The following is a 19,718-nucleotide window of genomic DNA, read 5'->3' on the forward strand; positions in this document are numbered from 1 at the left end:
TGGCAACAGGCGGGAGAAGACCGCCTCCTCCGTTTCCAACTGGACGAGGGGGCGGGAACTAGCGCGAAGACTTCCCGTCTATACCAAGATGGCTGCCACATTGGCGCTGTCATTTTGGTACAGGGCCGGGCGAAGCGCTTAGTTTGACCTGGTTGAAGCCAGAGTCGTTTTCTCTGGGGCTTCCTCGTGCTCGGCTCGTCCCCCCGAGCGGTCCTCGGGAATCCCTGGTGCCGCTCGGCGTCCTTACACTCTGCCGGGAGTCATGTCTTGGGCTGCGCGCCCGCCCTTCCTCCCCCAGCGGCATGCCGCAGGGCAGTGTGGGCCGGTGGGGGTGCGAAAAGAAATGCATTGTGGGGTCGCGTCCCGGTGGCGGCGGCGGCGGCCCTGGCTGGATCCCGCGGCGGCGGCGGCGGCGGCGGCGGCCGGAGGACAGCAGGCCCCGGAGCCGGAGCCGGGGGAGGCTGGACGGGACGGGATGGGCGACAGCGGGCGGGGTGAGTGAGCCCGCAGACGGGCCCGGGCGCCGAGACCCCGACGCCGGCGGCCCCTTCCCCCTCCCGGGCGCTCTCCCGGGCGCCCCCGCCCCCTTGTTTGTAAACACGCGTCCCCTCCTCCCGGGGGCCGCAGTGCCCTGCCCCCGGGGCGGGGCGGCCAGGGGGCGCTTCCGCTCTCCCAGTGGCGGCCGCCGGAGGCCCGGCTCCCCCGCGGTCCCCGGCGCAGGGCCCCAGTCCTCGAGCCTGAGGACCCTGGACGTTGGGAGGCGAGTTCCGCGCCCTCGGCGGGGTCTCTCCCCTGCACGTTCGGGCGGCGAGCTGGGAGTGCAGAGGCTGGCGGGTTCCCCCCACGTGCTGCCCCACCCACACGAGACGCGTCCGGCCTGGGGTGGCCAAATTCACTACTTGGAGCTTGCCTCCCGTCAGCTCTCCTCTCGTTTGTCAGCCCCCTCCTCCCACCACGATTAGGGGTTCAGCCCTTGTTTGGCAGTAGGCTGTCTGGACTTGGGAAGGGGTGAGATGGGGGCGCGGTGGGGAAATCAGAGAGAGAGAATGAAGTCTCCCGTTGGGTGATCCAAGACTCATTTTCTCTTTTTGTCTCTCCTGTCTCTGTGTGTCTGTGCCTGTGTGTACCCTCCCTCGCCCCCCAGACTCCCGGAGCCCAGACAGTTCCTCCCCAAATCCCCTTCCCCAGGGGGCCGCTCCCCCTTCTCCTCCAGGACCACCCTTGCCCCCTTCAGCAGCTGCGTCCCTTGGAGGTTCTGGGGCTCCACCACCACCCTCGATGCCACCCCCACCACTGGGCTCCCCCTTCCCAGTTATCAGCTCTTCCATGGGGTCCCCCGGCCTGCCCCCTCCAGCTCCCCCAGGATTCTCCGGGCCTGTCAGCAGTCCCCAGGTGAGAGGTCGTGACCACTTAACTGCCTCTCCACTTTCGTTTCCTTGTTTTCTTCCTGACCCTAGATCCTTGTATGAACTTCCCTGGTGCACTGAACTTCTAGTCTTGGCAGGCTTGTGGTCCTTGTGAAACCCCTGGCCCTTCCTGAGGTGCCACTGAGCTTTCAGTGCACGCCTCCTCCCCAGTACTACAAAAGAACCTACTATTCTTGATGTCCGTTTTGTCTATCAGTGATTTTTTTGCCTTTTTGGTCCCATCTGCCCTTCTGAGATAAAAGCCCTTTGGGGCCGCTGTGTTGCACAGTTTCAGGGGACCGTTATGTCTTATCTCTTCGGGGTTGTGCTCCAGGGGTGGCCTTTCCCAGGCACGGCAGTGTAGTGTTCTTTGTAACGTGCAGTGCAGGGCCCTGCCTAGGTGGTAGAGAATGATGTCCGTCCCCTCTGAGAGATTATCCTTCCCAATGAGTCTCCCTGTGACTTCCCTATTTCCCCCATCCCAGATTAACTCAACAGTGTCGCTCCCTGGGGGTGGGTCTGGCCCCCCTGAAGATGTGAAGCCACCAGTCTTAGGGGTCCGGGGCCTGCACTGTCCACCCCCTCCAGGTGGCCCTGGGGCTGGCAAACGGCTATGTGCAATCTGCGGGGACCGAAGCTCAGGTATGGGGCTCAGAGGACTAGCAGGAAGGAAGAGAGTGTGTGTACCACGTACCATCATCTGGGGGATTCCCAGGGGCTCGTGAGGTTTTGTTTGAGCTAGTGAACTGGGAGAGGCGTGATGAGAATTGAGGAACCTCCAGCTTAGATTTGGGGTGGGGGTTGGTCAGAGGGGGAAGGGGACTGGGCTAGGGTTTTTGAACCCTGAGAAGAATGGAACTGTATCATCCCTCACATCCTGGTTCACTAAGTTTGCTGGGGGTAGGGTGGGCAGGAGGAGGTGGACAGGAGCCCTAGTGGCCCAGGGTGTGCGTGCAGTCTCACTGTCCCTCCTCTCGTCTCACAGGCAAACACTACGGGGTTTACAGCTGCGAGGGCTGCAAAGGCTTCTTCAAGCGCACCATCCGTAAGGACCTGACCTACTCGTGCCGGGACAACAAGGACTGCACGGTGGACAAGCGCCAGCGGAACCGCTGTCAGTACTGCCGCTACCAGAAGTGCCTGGCTACTGGCATGAAGAGGGAGGGTAAGGGCCTGCCCCAGGCCTCCCCTTGTGTCCTGTGGGAGGAGGGGGAGGGAGCACTTCCGGGTCCGCCCTCTCTGGAAGGCGGGGCCCCTCTCTCTCCTCCAGAGGGCGCTGTTTCATTCATCTCTCCCATGCACATTCGCTCTCCTCCCTGGTACCCTGATCTGGTCCCTTGAGTTTCCTTCTTAATGGTTCTGCCACTCTGGCCTGAACCTCTGACCACCACCCACCCCCCTCACCCCAGGCTGGTGCTAGGATCACTTTTACTTCTCCAGGATGGTTTCTCTAGCTCCCCCTCTCTAACCGGATTAGCTTTTCTTGTCTTTGAACCCGCCTTCCACTCTGGCCTCTGTCTCCGTGGTATCTGTGTTGGCTTCTCCAAACTCTGGGACTGTGCTCTCTTAAACTGCAGCCTTTACTAAAAGACTCCCAAAACATCTTTCCTCTTTTTTCTCTCTGTTTTATCTTAGTCTGATTCTGAAATCCTGAGAGAGATGCTTTAGGGAGTTTATGTTGGTCACCTGCCTCATTTTAGAGAAGATGAGCTTGAAGCCTGGCTTTCCCAAGGTCATGCAACAAAAGAATGACAGGTCTGGGATCAGAATCCATGTCCCTGAAGACCCAGGCCCAGTGCGCCTTCTCCTGCCACTTGGTTGAGTCGGAAGAACACCAGATTTGCAGTTAGGAACACTTAGGTTTACATGTATGATGTGCCATGTATTGTGTGAACTTGGACAAACTGTTTTAATGAACTGCCTCAAAATCAATATCTTTAAAAATGGGGTCAAGAGCTCACAGGGTGGTTATAAATACTGGAATGAATGTTAAAGCACGCTTGGCATGTTTTTTAGTATGTAGAAGGCCTTCTGTTTAAATGTTAGTTTTCTGCTAATTTCTCTGTCCACCTCTTTTACTTCTTGGAGTAGTCATCTGTTCTTTCATAACTCCTGTGTCTAGACTGCCACAAATATGCCATGGTTTCAAGTGACTTCCCCAATTTCTATAAATATCTTCTGAGTTAGGCCAGGAGACCCCGATATGGCCCTAAGGACACTTTGGAATCTCCTCACGGCTGGCTACTGACTCTCCATTTTTCTCTCCTCCTTCCCCCTCCCCCTTAGCTGTACAGGAGGAGCGTCAGCGGGGGAAAGACAAAGACGGGGATGGGGAGGGTGCTGGGGGAGCCCCCGAGGAGATGCCTGTGGACAGGATCCTGGAGGCAGAGCTTGCTGTGGAGCAGAAGAGCGACCAGGGCGTGGAGGGTCCCGGGGGGACCGGGGGCAGCGGCAGCAGCGTGAGTGCGCTCCTTCCTGCTGGGGGTGGGGGGCCGCGGGCTAGGTCTGTGCTGTCTCCTGCTCCCGTCCCTTCCCCTCACCACGACTTCACACTGCCGGGGGCTGGAAGTGCCCCCAGACATGGTCTCTCACATCTGAGGTGGGCATGGTAGCATCCTCTGTTCTCACTCCCAAAACAGCCACAGGCAAGTCCCAAATTAACAGTTGTCTTCCTGAATGCCAGAAGAGCAGGAGTGGGTTCAGAAGGGGCTTGAAGAGCTAAGGTGCTGGTTTAGTCGCTAAGTTGTGTCCGACTTTGCGACCCCATGGACTGTAGCCCCCCGGGCTCCTCTGTCCATGGGATTTTCCAAGCAAGAGTACTGGAGTGGGTTGTCATTTCCTTCTCCAGAGGATCTTCCCCACCCAGGCACTGAACCTGGGTCTCCTGCTTTGCAGGTGGATTCTTTATCAACTGAGCCACCAGGGAACTGTCCAAAGGGTTTATGGTGGGGGGTTTCCCAGTGTGCTTCAAACCACCTGTAACTCTGAGCCCTCATCCCTGCAGCCAAATGACCCTGTGACCAACATCTGCCAGGCAGCTGACAAACAGCTCTTCACACTTGTTGAGTGGGCAAAGAGGATCCCCCACTTTTCCTCCTTGCCTCTGGATGACCAGGTCATATTGCTACGGGCAGGTCAGTGACCATGGACCCCTCAGACCTCTTGTCTTTGGACCCCTCTTGGACCTCCTGACCTTCAGGGACCCCAGAGACCTTACCTTGCATTTTCAGGGAGCCAGTCTCGTTGACCTCACCCCCTCTTCTCCCCTTCCCTCAATGTGCTCTCCATCCCGTGGCCTCGTCCCTGGCCCCTGACCCTTGTGGCGTCCCCCCCCCGCCCCCCCAGGGTGGAACGAGCTGCTCATCGCCTCCTTCTCTCACCGATCCATCGATGTCCGAGATGGCATCCTCCTCGCCACAGGTCTCCACGTGCATCGCAACTCGGCCCATTCCGCAGGCGTGGGAGCCATCTTTGATAGGTCAGTGGCCCTCAGCTGGGCTGGCCTGGTGGTCGAGGGGGGGCTATAGGCTGGTCCGTGTCCAAGGCTGGCTGAGCTGTGACCTTTGAGTGACCTGCAGGTCCCTCTCCAGGGTGCTGACAGAGCTAGTGTCCAAAATGCGGGACATGAGGATGGACAAGACAGAACTTGGCTGCCTGCGGGCAATCATTCTGTTCAATCCAGGTAAGAGGAGGGCTGCCCCTGTTCCTCAAGACCCAGGCAGCCTTGCAGCCGCCTCTTCTTCGGAGACTCCTCAGTTACCCAGCTGCCCCCCTCAACCTAGAAATCTCCCAGCTGACCAAGAGGAACCCACATTCGTTGAAAAACATCCCCTTTCCAGTCCCATCCCCCAGACCCTTTGTGCCCCGCTTCCCTGGCCAGGCATTTGGTGAAGGGTGTGTAGGTGGGGCCCAGAAGGAACTTCGTGTGGGCCATGTCTCCGCATTTGTCCTGGTTTGATTGGTCCTCCTTCCTCTTCCTCCTCTCTTCCTGCCATCCCAGATGCCAAGGGCCTCTCCAACCCCAGCGAGGTTGAGGTCCTGCGAGAGAAAGTATATGCATCCCTGGAGACCTACTGCAAACAGAAGTACCCTGAGCAACAGGGCCGGTGAGATAGCGCTGAGGGGCCCCGGGCCCGCACTGGGGTGGGGGTGCCACCGGGGCGTGTTCAGGGCCCGCGTGGCCCCAGCTCTTACTCAGCATCTCCCATGCCCTCAGGTTTGCGAAGCTGCTGCTGCGTCTTCCTGCTCTCAGGTCCATAGGCCTTAAGTGTCTAGAGCATCTGTTTTTCTTCAAGCTCATCGGCGACACCCCCATCGACACCTTCCTCATGGAGATGCTTGAGGCTCCCCACCAACTGGCCTGAGCCCACTCACAGACGTGCTGTTCCTCATGCTGGGGGAGGGCACAGCGGCGAGGGATTCTGGGCCTTCGGGCTGGGTGGGGAGGGACTGTGTTCCTAGAATCTTGATGGGAAGGAGGAGCACAGGGCAGAACTGAGGCCTCCAGGGGGTGTCCCTAAACCCTGCAAGGGTTTGCTTGAGGTCCCAAGTCAGAGGGACCCAGACCTGGTGGGCCTCTCCCTGCGGCGGCCTCGAGTCTCCGAGTTTGGCTCTGCCATGGTCTGGGGGGCTTTCAGAACTCCAGCCTGGAGTGGCCTCTCCTCCCCCAGCACAAAGCCCTGGCCTTGCTCCCAGGTCCTTGCTTCTTGTCGTTTTGCCTGACTCGGCATCCCCATCCGAAGAATGGAAAGAGAACTCCCGCAGAGATGGACGTTGGGGGGCAGGCCCCCCAAACTGATGGACATGGGAGGCAAGCTCTGACAGGCCTTCCTCTAACCCAGCCTGGCAGATGGGGGCTTCTCTGGAAGGAAGGGACCCTGTCACTGTCTCCTGGCCAGAGTCCTGTCTCACACTTCCCCACCTCCAGCAGTCAGACTGAAAAAGGTGGTGGTGGTGAAGGGGTGGTGGGAACCCATCTGCTATTTTTAATTTCCTCGAGGACAGAGACTTGCAGTTAGACTCAAAGAAGTACTGTACTTCCCCAGGTTGACTAAGAGATGCCAGTGGTGGAGGTGGTGTCTGGGAAAGGCAGGGGCCGGGGTGCTCTGGGTTCTCTGCGGCTCTTATGTCTGTCTTGGGGAAGGGGCCTGGGCTGAGGGCAGGGCCGGGGTGGTGAGTTGTCCTCAGGCCTTTCCCGTTTCAGCTCCCCCTGCAGCCCTGGGCTCACCCCGCAGAGCCTGGGACACTGAGTGTCAGGGCCTGATTGAGGGGAGATGGCCGGCCTGCGGAGGTGGGGTGCTGGGGCTGCATGACTTCTGCCCGGCGGCTCTTCTCTCCGGGGTTCTCTTCCCCTGTCTTTCACTCACATAAAATCGCTTTCAAATTAAAATCGCTGTTTTCTGGACCGAGGTGACTCTTGGGGGTGGGGAGGAACGCCGTCCCTGGCCGCGGGTGGGAGGGTATCCGGTGGGGCGTGCTCCCTGGACGCCGCTGCGGCCGCCGCCGTAGTTCCCTGGGGCTGGGAGGCGGGCGCGGGGGTGGGGGGACACAAGGCGCGCTTTGTGGCGAGGGAGGGGGCCGAGGGTGCGCCGGCCGGGGCGGGGCGGCCGTGGAGGAGGGCGGCCGGCTCTCAAAGGCTCCTTGTTCCCCGGCGCCCTCCCAGCGCCAGCGGGCGGCGGCGCCTCGGCTCGCTCCGGGCAGCCCTCCGGCCACGCCACGGGCTCCGGGCAGACCCGGCGCCGTGCCCGCCCGTGGGGGCGCCCTGGGCGTAGAGCGCCGCGGCCTCCTCCGGCGTTGCCCCCCTGGAGGCGGCCTCGTCCCCGAGTGACCCCGATTCCCGGACTCTGCCAACCAGTGTGGCCGCCCCTGCCGCCCCCTCCCCGACTGGATGCCTCTCCACCTGGGCTCCAGGACGCCCTTACGTGGTGCCCTCCCCTCCATCCCCTGGGACCCGATCAGCCTGTATGTGTGTCTGTCCAGTCTCGGGCCTCCCCTCTAGCGCACCCCCGCCCAGCCTTGACGCCCCCGCCCCCCACGCTGCCCGCGGCCGTCGGGTTGCAGGTCCCCAGTCGCTATCTATAGCGGTGTCTATAAATACCCAGCTCCGGGCCGGGCTCTGTAATTACAGCGGGCGGGCCGGGCAGAGGGGAAATAATTATGGAGACCAGATGGGGTGAGGGGAGGTAGCGACCCCTGGGCCCGTCTCTCCCCTCCCACTACATCCCGCCCCGGACTCTGCTGAAAAGGGGCTCTGGGTCTCCAAGGGGGAGGATCGGGGGAGGGGTCTTGTGACTGGACCTCTGGGTCCCCCCAAAGTAGACTAGGGAAGAGATATTGGGGTTCCCCGAAAAGAGCATCCTAAAGTACAGGCCACTGAGTCCCTGCGAGAAGCAGAGGAGAGCAGCCCGAGGGCTGCGAGGGAGGGTTCCCATTCGCGCCCCCCCCCCAACCAGGTGGAGATAGGGGGTGGGGTTTCCCTCGGTGGCTGTGGGCGGGCGGTTGGAGGCGGGGGCTGGGCCGGGGGCGGGAGCGAGCTGGGGGCTCTGGGCCGCTAGGGTGGCCGGGGACACACAGGAGCGGCGGCCACCGAGGAGGGAACAGCGCCGGAGCCCCGACGGCGCCCCACTGCATGGAGCTGGGTCCCTGAGAGCCGTGGCCACCCGGCAGCCTCCGACTTCCCCAGGAGCCCGGCGTGCTCGCTCTCTTGTAGCCTCGGGGTACCCAGCGCCACCGGCGTCCCCTGGTCCCCGGGACCGGGCGTTCCGGGTGCCAGCTATGGAGCGGTGCAGCCGCTGCCATCACCTCCTGCTGCTGGTGCTGCTATTGCTGGGGCTGAGCGCCGCCCCCGCCTGGGCAGGTAAGCGGAGTCCCAACGCCTGGGTCGTCGGAATCAGGCTGGAGGTCCGCATGTCCTCGGGACAGGGGACAGCGGATATGTAGGGACGAGGGGGGACGCTTCTGGGTCTGAGAATGGGATTTGGGGCGGTCAAGGGTCCAGGCTGGAGGGCAGGACACCTGGGTCCCTTGGAGCCAGAATGGAGATTTGTTTTCCTCTCTGAAGTGACCAGGGGAGGGCAGGTAAGGCTGAATGGTGGAGGGTCACTGAGTGGGGCTGGATGCTGGGGTCCTCCAGCAAGGCCAGTGTGGTCCAGCCAGGTGCTGGAGTCAGGGGCAGATGCGAGTGTTGATGGATGGGAGGTGCATGTCTGTCTTCTTCCTGCCCACATCTGTGGGGTGTGAGGGCGAGCATCCTTGGATAGGAGCAGAGCCCGGTAGGTAGAGAAAGAAGGGGTACCTGGACTGTTTGTCTCACTGGTTCCCCCGACAGGATCCCCTTCCCCCTCCGTGCCCTCGATCCTGCCACGCGGCTGGCTCTGGGGAGCCGTGGGGCTGACTGCCAACAGGACGGCCGCTGGACAGGCCAGGATCAGGTGTCTGAGGCGGGAGCCAACGCTCTGCATTCCTGCCCTGCCCCTCCCCCTCTGCCCAGCCGGGCTCCCCTGGGACTCTGGCCTCCACAATCCCAACCTTTTCCTTCTTTTCCCCGGTATCCAGAAGTCCTGGCTCTGGGGAAAGGGGGTTTGACGTCGGAGAGGAGGAGGCTGAGAGTACCTGGGTACTAGGCAGGCTGGAGTAAGCCCCCCCACCCCAAACCCTGGAGACTGATTGGCATATAATTTGACTATTTATTTCTTCTGGTCAGAAAAGCAGCATCAAGGATTTAGATTAGATTTCGGAAGGAAGAACTTTCAAGACAGGAGGAGCTCAGGGACAGAAAATTGAAGTACGGGATGTCTGTAGACCCTAGAAGTTTTTTTTAGAGAGAAAAGGGATCCTTTAAGGTGGAGGCAGGGAGGTGGCTGAGATGACTCTCTCTTATTTGGGGGCTGAGTGGGTAGAGGTGGGACTCTGGAGGGAAGTGGGTTAGTGTGGAATTCATCAGAACTGGGCAGAGTGGTGGGGGTGATGGGGTCACCAGTGGGGAGACTGGGGCAGACTGAGGCCAGAGCCAGGGGGGCCCCTATGTGACATGAAGTAGGAAGCCGGGTGGGCAGACCTGTGGCTAGGCCGTCTATAGGGTTGAGCTGGACTCTCCTGGGGTTTGGTAGAGGGTGGGGGCCCCTGAGGTCTCCTTGGCCTGGGGTCTCTGTGAGTCTCTGTGTCTCTGTCTTACTTACCCTTCGTCTCTCAAAGCGGCCCTTGTGTGTTGATGTTTGCGGAGCTGCCACACGCGGGGGCCAGGCTAGGGCAGGGAGGTGGGAGGGGGCAAGGCCGTGGTTTCCCGGCTTCTGGACTCAAAGGGCCTTTTCTCTGCCTGCCCGCCCCACCTCACCCACCCCACCCAGCTCTGCGCTCCTGATCTCTCTGGCCCCTGCCCTGCCCCACACTTCTCTGAAAGTTTTGCTGGAACTTTCTTTGGTTTTCTTCCAATCTGGAACTGATGGTGTGAGCAGCGTGTGTTTGGGGGAGTGAGGGAGAAAGAGGTGACCTCTGTTTCCTGGGGAGTTTGAGCCCTCGGAAGCCGAGTTCTAGGTGGACAGGGCTGGTGGCCTGGCTCTAGAATCTTTGGGCCACGGGTGGCGGGGGTGGTGGGGCAGGGTCGAAGTTCCAGGTGTGGGGAGCTTGCCCGGGTTTTGGGCAGAGGACTCTGATGGGATCTGCAGATGTGTGGCTCTGGGCCCTGGATCTGCTCCGGCTCTGCGTGGCAGCTTCAGGCTCCCCGTGTGCCCCCCCACCCCAGCCCATCTCCCCAGCCAGGGGCACGGGCTCCGGGGCTGGCTCCTTCTTGTATCTCCTTTCTCTGTGTGGTCGGAGCGGCCCCCGCCTCCCCCAAACACGGGGCCTGCAGCAGCTTGACGCCCCCTCTCCATAGAGCTGCCTGTCTACCCCCTCCCTGGTGGCCCCCAGCCCCTCCCGTGCCCAGGATGATGGCTTGCCCAGATGTTGTTTATGCTGGAGACACTGGACAGAGGCCAGAGACCCAGAGACCGAGAGGAAGGAAGAGCCAGAGAAAGGAAAAGATGGGTAGAGGGCGAGGGAAGCAGAGGAAGATGGAGGAACCAGAGAGAGAGACCAACAGATACGGAGACCGACAGAGCACGTGAAGGGGAGGCAGGTGGAGAGTTGGAGGAGAGAGATGAATAGAGAGACTTCCCTGGTGGTCCCGTGGTTAAGGGGGCACGGGTTTGATCCCCGCTGGGCAAATAGGGTCCTACATGCCAAGCGGCACAGCCAGAAAGTAAATAATAAACTGATTAAAATAGTTACTCGGGCTTTCTTTAAAAAAAAAAGAAAGACAGAATAGAGATTCATAGGCTGAGAGATGGAGACAGGGAGAGCGTGAGGGAGGCCGAGGCTGGGAGGAGGGGTGGTGGTGGGCATGGAGCTGAGTGCAGGCCCAGCGCTGCCTTTGTACAGGTGACTTGGTTTCCCATCCATGCATGCTCTGTTCAGAAGCGTGGAAGGGCGAGGTGACTTATATCCTGCAGGGAGTTTGAGCCCCAGGAACCTGATCTCTAGACCCCCAAAGTCCCCTGTGCGTGCCCCCCTGGGAGTGCGCGCCTTGCCCTGACCCTCACAAACTCTCCCAGGCACAGCCCCCGTGGACGTGCTTCGGGCCCTGAGGTTCCCCGCCCTCCCTGACGGTGTCCGGAGGGCAAGAGGTATCTGTCCAGCTGATGTGGCCTACCGAGTGTCCCGACCCGCCCAGCTCAGTGCACCCACCCGTCAGCTCTTTCCAGGTATGGGTGACCTGCCGAAGCAGGGATAACTGCGGGCGAGGCCGGGGGGTGGGATCAGAGGGGAAGGGGTTGATGGCTCACCTTGCCTCTCCCTCCCGCTGTGTGTCTGTGTCCCAGGAGGCTTTCCCAAAGATTTCTCTCTGCTGACTGCGGTCCGGGCCCGCCCGGGCCTCCAGGCGCCCCTCCTGACCCTCTACAGTGCCCAGGGCGTCCGGCAGCTGGGCCTGGAGCTCGGCCGACCTGTCCGCTTCCTGTACGAGGACCAGACTGGGCGGCCGCAACCGCCGGCTCAGCCTGTCTTCCGAGGCCTCAGCCTGGCGGATGGCAAGTAAGTCAGTGCACTCCTCTGGCCTGTCAGGACTGTCTCTTAGGAGCTCCCCTCTGGTTCCTGCTCCCAGAACGCCCACCCCCTAATCCTTGTTGTTCAGTAGCTAAGTCGTGTCTGACTCTTTGTGACCCCTTGACTGCAGCATGCCAGGCTTCCCTGTCCTTCACCATCTCCTGGAGCTTGCTCAAACTCATGTCCATTGAGTCGGTGATGCCATCCAACCATCTCATCCTCTGTCACCCACTTCTCCTCCTGCCTTCAATTTCCGCCCCCTAATCTAGGAGATCCCTTTGGGCCACCACTCGCTTACCCACTGCCCAAACTTTAGTCAAGTCTCTTCTAGCCCAGAGTTTGGGCTTCAGAGATTAAATCCTGGTGCGTAGGACTACCTTGTACCTTGGGCAAGTTACTCGAGTGTTTTTTTTTCTTTTATTCATTTTTATTAAAAAAAAACTTTTGATTTTATATTGGAGTATAGCCAATTAACAATGTTGTGATAGTTTCAGGTAGATAGCAAAGGGACTCAGCCATACATATCTGCTTGACTTTTTTGAGACTTGGTTTCTATGTCTGAAAAATAGGGATAGTAGAATTATGAAAATCAAATGAGAAAGTGATTGCATGGTGCCTGGGGTGTTGTAAGCACCCAGTAAATGGTAGCTACTGTGACTGCTACTGTGTTACCATTGGCTTGTCAGCCTTTTCATCAGCAGCTCCCCAGCTCTCGTGACTTTCCTCCCGTCAGTCAGTCACTGGAACCTCTCCCCACTCCCATGACCAGGTGGCACCGTGTGGCTGTGGCTGTGAAGGGCCAGTCTGTCACCCTCATAATTGACTGTAAGAAGCGAGTCACTCGACCCCTCCCCCGGAGCGCCCGTCCAGTACTGGACACCCGGGGCGTGATCATCTTCGGTGCTCGGATCCTGGATGAGGAAGTCTTTGAGGTAACCGCAGCAACTAGAGAGAGGACGCTGGTCCTGTATCTGCGTTCACTCCCCTCCTGACCTCAGTACTCCATCTTCCTGTGTCTTGACCCTTCACTTTTCCTTTCATAAGTCTATTTCTACTTCCTCTCTTTAGGACTACTTTTTTTTTTTTGTAGAATTAAGTGCCCGTTTATATGGCAGGATTGTCCATAGTCATTTATTCCGTCAGGCCGTTTTCATTAGTCTACCCATCCATCCACTCCCTCAACTGATCCATCCACCCATCCATCCACCCATCTGTTCATTTACATACTCACCCACCTACTCAAGCATTTGGGCTTGTATTCTCCCACCTGCCTATTTTTCCCCTGCTTAGCCACTCCTTCCTCGAAACCACCCATCTATTCATCTGTCCTTCCGTCCATCCATCCATCCAAGTCATGCATCCATCTACTCATTCATCCATCTGCTCATCCACCCTATCTGCATGTGCATGGAAGGATACATGCAGGCATCCCGTTTACCCACCCATCTCTTCAACCCCCGACTCTCCATCCAGCCATTTCTTCACTTCTTCCATCTACTTCCATTTCTATCTACTCTATGCCTCTCATTTTCCTCTGTATCAGTCCACCCATACATACATTCACTCACTCATCATCCATCCACCCTCTCATTCAGTCAAGTGTCTGAGCCCCCATTCACCCACCCAGCCATCTATCCATCTACCCATCCATCCGTCCATGCACCCACCCAGCCAGTCAATGTTTTCTGAATACCTGCTGGCTCAGAGCCAAGGGGAACGCCGAAGAATATCATCAGATCTCTATCATCCCAAGTTCTGCTCTGGAGTTGAGACAGTATTCCCAAGCTATAACCCACCCCCGAACAGGGTTTGCTCAGTACCACATGTGGGCACAAGTATATGCCATTGGAAATCAGAATTGGCTTCCTCCCATTTCTAGAGGTCCAGAGAATTCTTATCATCACTGCATTGGAAGGTCAAAGCAACTAAGGTTGGGTCTCCAACCTTAGGTCTCCAGAAGCCCCTGTAAACAGGCTCATGCATGATCACATGAGCAGGGTGTAGGCCAAGAGCTGAACTTAGGGTGGAAGGCTTGAAGTCTAGTCCTGATTCTACCACTTGGCGTGACCTTGGGCCAGTCATCATCCCTTGGAACTTTTATGAGTTCACTGTGCTTGGAAAATGAGCATGAAGATCCTTGTCCTGCTGACTCTGATCCTTGTCCAGCTGTCTAGTTGTTGTGAAGGTTCAATGGGATTATGAGAGAAGGTCCTTTGAGACCTGGAAAGAAACCATGCATGTGGGCGGGCTGGTGCTGGCTGTCTCCATCATGTAGTCTAACCTCTGACCCATGTCCCAGGCTCTATGCTGCGTCTCTCTGAAGCCCTCTCCACCTGCCTCCATTCCTGTCCCTTCCTCTTTGCAGGGTGATATTCAGGAGCTTTCCATCATCCCGGGAGTGCAAGCTGCCTACGAATCCTGTGACCAGAAGGAGCTGGAGTGCGAGGGGGGTTGGAGGGAGAGACCTCAGAGACAGCCATCTCACAGAACGCAGAGATCTCCGAAGCAGCAACCACCAAGACTTCACAGGCCACAAAACCAGGAACCCCAGGCACAGGTGAGGGAGCTGGGTGCACCCCAAACTGCAGCACACCCCGGGGAGGGAAGCCGCCACCACAGTGCCCCAGGGGAATTCCCCCAATGGCCCAGAGCCCCCGTCCAATGTTGGGCTCCTGTTCTCCCCCCCAGTACCCCCTCCCCAACCATCCCCTCTATTGCCATCACCCTGCCCTCCTCCCAGTCCTCATTCATCAACCTTTTTATTTTCATTTAAAAATAAAAAGTCGTTATGAAGAATTCGTGGCTGGGCACTGTGTCCCCTGCTTGTGTCTCCTCCTCTGCTAGTCTTCCTGGAACTGTGTCCTTGGGTTTTCCATCTCTTCCTTGAATTAAGAGATTGGGAGGCCATGGAGGGTGGGGGTGAGAATTGGGGGATGTGGGCAGAGGTTGGGAGAGCTGAGGAGGGAGAGACAGAGACAGGAGAAGTTGAACTGAGGAGACCCAGGAAGAGATGTGGAGAAGGAGTAGGAGGTAGAGGCCTGTGCAAGCTAGCGGGCAGGGCCCTGTCTCTGGCCCCTGCTTGCCCCAGGAGGGGCAGGATCGGGGGCTGTTGGTGGGGGTGGAGGGAAGGGCAGGGAGGCTCTGAGTGGGGTGGAGTCCTGACAGCTAGAGTGACAAGTGTGATCTGGGGTCAGTGGTCTGAAGGTTGGAGGCTCAATCTCTTAATCATGTCTGCTTCTGTCCCACATTCGGGACTCACCCCCCTTCCCACCCCGCTTCCCCACCCCCCTTCCCATCCTCCTCCCCACCCCGCTTCCCATCCTCCTCCCCACCCCCCTTCCCATCCTCCTCCCCACCCTGCTTCCCATCCACCTCCCCACCCCCCTCCTCACCCCCATCTCTCTCCTGACTCCTATCCCTCCATCATCCCCAACTCCCATCCACCTCCTCTTCCCTCCCCCCCACCCCCGTTCCCACCGCCCCTCCCCCAACCCCAGTCCACTGAGTCTCTCTACTATGACTACGAGCCCCCCTATTATGATGTGATGACTACGGGCACCACCCCTGATTATCAGGTAAACTTGAGGGACCCCTTCCCTTGCCCTGTTCTCCCCACCAACCCCTTGCAAACATCTAAGACACGGTCCTCCCCTTCCCACTTTGGGGAGAGCCACCTTGTATCTAGATTAAGGGCGTGTGCTCACTGCCCCTCCCGTGTCTCTCCACTGCAGCGACCTCCAAGCCCCAACCACAGGGCTCCCCCTCCCCCCAGGGGGCGTCGGACCCCTCCCCGAAAGCCTGCCCCTCCTGCCAAGAGGTCAGCAGCCCGGCAGGCGTCCCCCTCACCAGGCCAGAGGCCTTCTCGAAGTGGAGGTTCCAGCCCAGCCCGGGGCCAGCCTCCCCTCTCCCGGCACCCAGCTCAGCAGGCAGCTCCCCCCACTGCCCGGGGCCCCCCCAGGACCAGAGGCAGCGGTTACCGGCAGGTAGAGCCGGGGCATCCAGATCTCTGCCCCCGAACCTCTCTGACCTCAGAGATTCACTCTCCCTAAACTGTACCCCCTCCAAAGGGGCTGCAAGATCTGAGATTGCCCCCACCCCCCAGCACAGACAGATGCTGCCCTCAGGACGGGCCAGGACGGGCTGCTGCTTGGCCTCCCTTGCCGCTAACCTCTTTCCTCCTTCCCGCCCTCTGCTCCTCTCCCCTCCCTTCCCCTTGGGGGTAGGACCCCACCCCGGGTGAAGAGGAAGGAATCCTGGAGTCAAGCCCTTTGCCACCCCCTGAGGAGGTAACTCCATCCCCACCCTCGCCCCAGCTAGGGCTGGTGGGCGTCTGTGACCGGCTCCCCTTGCCCTAGGTCGTCTTGATGAACCAGCCCCTCTTCTGGCCGGAGGGCTCTTTGTCACCTTGTTCACGATGCTCTGTCTCCTGGTTACTCCAGATCTTTGAGTCTGCTTGTCTCTCAGGACAGCCATTTTTCTCCAGTGTCCATGTCTCCTGCCATGATTCTTTGGCTCTAGGGTCATCCCCTTCCGTGTTGACGTTAATGGTTGTACTTCTGTCACATTTCTGTTCCCAGGAGCCATTTTTTGTCCAACCCTGTCACTTTTCGTCTTTCCACCAATTTCTTTGGTCATTCCTTGGGCCCCTTCTTCCATCGTTATGTCCATGGACTGTCCACTCTGTGTCCAGCCCTCCGGCCACCCTTCTCGTTACCCCTCATTTCTTCCAACCACACCCACTTTCTGGACCTCTCTCCTTGTTGGGGGCCTTTGATGGCCATCCCCCTTCTCTACAATGGCTCCCCTTGCTCTTCTTGGGAGGAAAATGGCCCCCATCACCCTCAGTACCCCTTGGGCTGGAAGTCGTCACATCCTGGGGTCCAGGGGAGACCTCCTCTTAGCCCTAACGCCCCCGTCTACCCCTCTCCCTCCCCACCCCTGGGAAGGAGCAGACAGATCTCCAGGTCCCCCCCACAGCTGACAGGTTCCTGACAGAGGAGTATGGGGAGGGTGGCACAGAGCCCCCAGCAGGGCCCTACGATTACACCTATGCCTATGGGGACGATTACCACGAGGAGACGGAGCTTGGCCCTGCCCTGTCTGCCGAGACAGCCCGCTCGGAAGCCGTAAGTCCGAGAAGCTCCTCTTTCACGCTTGACCTCCAGCGGGAATCGCTTCCTGTTGTCTTTGGTTGTTGTCTGTCTTCTGAGAGCTACTTCCCACCGGTGATTTACCATTTTTTGTTCACGTGGATTGTATCTGTTGCTTGAAAAGATTACTCCCTGCCTTCCCTTGTCAAATGTCTTACTCTGTGACTCCTTATGGTTCCTTCTGTCTGAAGCATTTGTTTTTTTTTTCCAATCCTATGGCCACTTCCTGTCTTTCTTGGTCCCTTCCTATCTCCATCAAGCTGGATTTCATAGGCCTTTGGTCATAAGCCCCTGTTGTATGTCCATTTTCAATCTGTCTCCATCATTTCTTCTTGATCAAAACCATTTCTTATCCATGTTGCTGCCAATCTAACTTTCTCTGTCACATTTTCTAAGCTACAGGCCACTTCCTGTCTGTCCCCTCTGCTCCCAGTCATGACATCCGTTTGGGTGACTGTGTCAGATTGGACTGGAGGGGACTTATTCTTTGTGTTTCTGCTCTAGTTTTTCATGCTGTTTTATCCTTTGATAATAAGCCACTTCGTATGTGTCTCTGATCATCCAAATCATAAAGTTTCCATTGTGGGTCTAGATATTTATCATGGCCACTTGCTGTGTGTATGTTTTCTGGAAGATGTGTGTTTGCTGGAAGAATTGTCTTTCTTTGTCATAATCCATTTCCCAGAGTCACTTTCTGTCTGTTTTGTGAATTTCTTTTCTTTCTTGGTTGTGGCAGCCATATTGTTTTGAAGGTCCACTTCCTGTATCCTCTTTCCTTGGCTGCTTCCTGTCTGTCCCACCACTTCCTGTTTATCTGGTTCATTTTCTAACCATCTTGGCCGTGTTTGATTTTTCTTGGCCCTGGTATCTTTCTTGCTTCCAAGAGTTTGTCCCTTTGTTCTGTCTCCCTTAATTGTGCCCTGTGTCTTCAGCCACTCCCTGTCAGTGGGGTATTTCCTGTGCTCACTTCATCTTTTGCCTGCCTTGCGGTCAGAGCTCTCTCCCCAACCCTGCTGCCTCATTCCACCCTCCGTGCTCTAATATTGCCACCCTTGACCCTCTGCTGCCTTTCCCTTATGCCGGAAACTTAGGATTGATCTGGGACATGGGAGAGTTTGGAAAATGATCGTTACTGTTCGGTCAGGATGGAGGTAGAGGGGGGCATTTTGAAGATCTTTGTTGAGAGAGTCAGGGGACGTGGTGAATAAATATCCCCCAATCTCCCTGTCCCTATCTTGGTTGTGGCCCCAGAGCTGGGGGTGGGCATTTGACTGGAAGTGTGGAAGAGAGGCTACTGGTAGGCTTGAAGTTTAAATGAGGGTTAGAGGAAGGGTGTAGCTTCCATGCTGGGAGCGGCGCTGGAAGGAGCTGAGGGGCTCCGTGCCGGGGCTTGAGTAACTGAGCCCGAATTGTATTTTTTCAAAATCCAGTTATAAGCTCTAAGTTGGAGGTATCAGTGGGGACTGCTCTCCAAATACACTTAAAGTATGAATGTCTAATCTCTGGGGAGTTTTAAACTTGTGAACCCCTTGAAACTCTAAGTAAAATTCTGTGCATAAGGGCATACCCTTTTTCTTTTCTGGAGAAAGACACTATAGATTACGTCAGATTCTCATATGGATGCATGACCTCTCCCAAACCCAAGTAAAAATCTATCCAAAATCTTAGAATCTTACTTGGCGAGTTGGGTTAAAGGTGAGGAAGTTGATGGTTTCTTAAGGTCCTAAGGAAGTGTGGGGGATAAGGTGCAGTCCTCCAGGAGAGGGTCTGGGAAGACTGGGGGACTGGTGTCCCAGGAACTGTCTGGGGACCTTCCTGAGAGAGGTTCTCAGGGAGATGCGGAGGGTGTGTTTGCTGAGGTGGGGCAGGGAATTGGGGGGTGGGGAACCCCGAGATATCCCTTGGCAGACCTGGGAGGTCTGTGAAGAGGGAGTGTTGGAGGAGGACCAGGGAGTTCGAGGGGTTAGGTCAGGGAGATCTCTGGAGGACCTGTGACTGCACCAGGGTGGGGGCAGTCCCGGTGGGGGCTGCTCACAGGCCCCACTGGGGGTTACATGTGTGTCTCCCTCAGGCTGCCCGTGGCCCCCGGGGGCTGAAGGGAGAGAAGGGGGAGCCTGCTGTGCTGGAACCTGTAAGTCACTCTGGTCACTGAGCAGAGGGCAGTGGGAAGAAGGGAAGGAGGCAGGGTGCTAGCCCTATAGCCTCTGACTTTTAACCTTTGGCTCCGCAGGGCATGCTAGTGGAGGGGCCCCCTGGTCCAGAAGGCCCTGCGGTGAGTTCTAGCTGTGACCCCCCAGCCTCCATTCTTTTTGCAGAAACGCTTCCTACCTGCTCACTTGTGCCTTCCCAGCATTGGCCCAGGCCTCCTTCTTAGAACTTGGAGCATCCTTCCAATCAGAGCTTCCCAGAACCCCAGATTTCTTCTGCGGAGACCACCCCCAGCCACATACCCCTCTTCCATCTGACCGCCCACATCTGACCCCCCTCTTCTTGTGTTCTCCAGGGATTTCCTGGTCCCCCTGGTATCCAAGGCAACCCAGGCCCAGTTGGAGACCCAGGCGAGAGGGTATGAGAGCATCCTGTGGGGGCGGGGAGGACTACAAAGGAGCCGCTGGTATCCAGGGGGGTACCATTCTCGGTGACTTCTCATCAGCTGGTTGATTAATGATGGAGGGGCTGCTTGCCCTCAGCACCCAGAAAAGAAGGCAGCGTGTGGTTGGAGAGGGGAGCAGTCTGGTGTCTCACTGTCGATTTTCTCCATGACATGTTTCTCCACTGGGTGTGGGGAGATCTAGGAAAGTCTGCATCTGTTCCATTGAGGAGGGCTTCAAGATGATGCCAGGGGCCTAACAACACGCTGTCACTCTGTCTTTCTCCAGGGCCCCCCGGGCCGAGCAGGGCTCCCTGGATCAGACGGTGCCCCTGGCCCTCCCGGAACATCCCTCATGCTCCCCGTGAGTGGTCTTCTGGGCTTTGTGGAACAGGCTGAGGGGAGGGCAGGGAACCAGAAGGGGAAGAAAACCTAGGAGGAGTCTCTCGGGACGATCCACCCAAAGAATGTGATCATCGGGGTGGAGGGTCT

At 57.9% G+C, this 19,718-nt stretch overlaps 2 protein-coding genes across 5 annotated transcripts in view; both read left to right on the plus strand.

Annotated features, from left to right (window-relative positions):
• The first annotated feature begins 95 nt into the window (after nucleotides 1-95).
• Nucleotides 96-6,810, plus strand: RXRB (retinoid X receptor beta). Of its 2 annotated transcripts, none has more exons than XM_070361271.1 (10): nucleotides 96-494; nucleotides 1,145-1,392; nucleotides 1,892-2,048; nucleotides 2,392-2,571; nucleotides 3,693-3,865; nucleotides 4,411-4,540; nucleotides 4,752-4,884; nucleotides 4,985-5,088; nucleotides 5,407-5,512; nucleotides 5,623-6,810. In XM_070361271.1, the coding sequence occupies exons 1-10, from the start codon at nucleotides 263-265 to the stop codon at nucleotides 5,768-5,770; spliced, it is 1,611 nt and encodes a 536-aa protein (XP_070217372.1). In that variant the 5' UTR covers nucleotides 96-262; the 3' UTR covers nucleotides 5,771-6,810. The 2 variants fall into 2 exon arrangements, with proteins under 2 accessions (XP_070217372.1, XP_070217373.1); XM_070361272.1 differs by having other exon boundaries at nucleotides 4,997-5,088.
• Nucleotides 6,811-7,958: 1,148 nt separating this feature from the next.
• COL11A2 (collagen type XI alpha 2 chain) overlaps nucleotides 7,959-19,718 on the plus strand; it is a 29,375-nt gene continuing 17,615 nt past the window's right edge. Inside the window, exons 1-12 of one of the 3 annotated variants that reach the window (XM_070360942.1) lie at nucleotides 7,959-8,262; nucleotides 10,997-11,146; nucleotides 11,264-11,474; nucleotides 12,256-12,418; nucleotides 13,852-14,043; nucleotides 14,984-15,061; nucleotides 15,710-15,772; nucleotides 16,433-16,612; nucleotides 18,708-18,767; nucleotides 18,867-18,908; nucleotides 19,140-19,202; nucleotides 19,516-19,590. In XM_070360942.1, the coding sequence (XP_070217043.1) occupies nucleotides 8,181-8,262; nucleotides 10,997-11,146; nucleotides 11,264-11,474; nucleotides 12,256-12,418; nucleotides 13,852-14,043; nucleotides 14,984-15,061; nucleotides 15,710-15,772; nucleotides 16,433-16,612; nucleotides 18,708-18,767; nucleotides 18,867-18,908; nucleotides 19,140-19,202; nucleotides 19,516-19,590 (1,359 nt within the window). In that variant the 5' untranslated portion in view covers nucleotides 7,959-8,180. The remainder of the gene's footprint in view (nucleotides 8,263-10,996; nucleotides 11,147-11,263; nucleotides 11,475-12,255; nucleotides 12,419-13,851; nucleotides 14,044-14,983; nucleotides 15,062-15,709; nucleotides 15,773-16,432; nucleotides 16,613-18,707; nucleotides 18,768-18,866; nucleotides 18,909-19,139; nucleotides 19,203-19,515; nucleotides 19,591-19,718) is intronic. The other 2 variants (XM_070360943.1, XM_070360944.1) reach the window with 2 other exon arrangements.

This window comes from Bos mutus, chromosome 23 (genome assembly GCF_027580195.1).
Source record: "Bos mutus isolate GX-2022 chromosome 23, NWIPB_WYAK_1.1, whole genome shotgun sequence".
Classification (NCBI taxonomy): Eukaryota; Metazoa; Chordata; class Mammalia; order Artiodactyla; family Bovidae; genus Bos; species Bos mutus.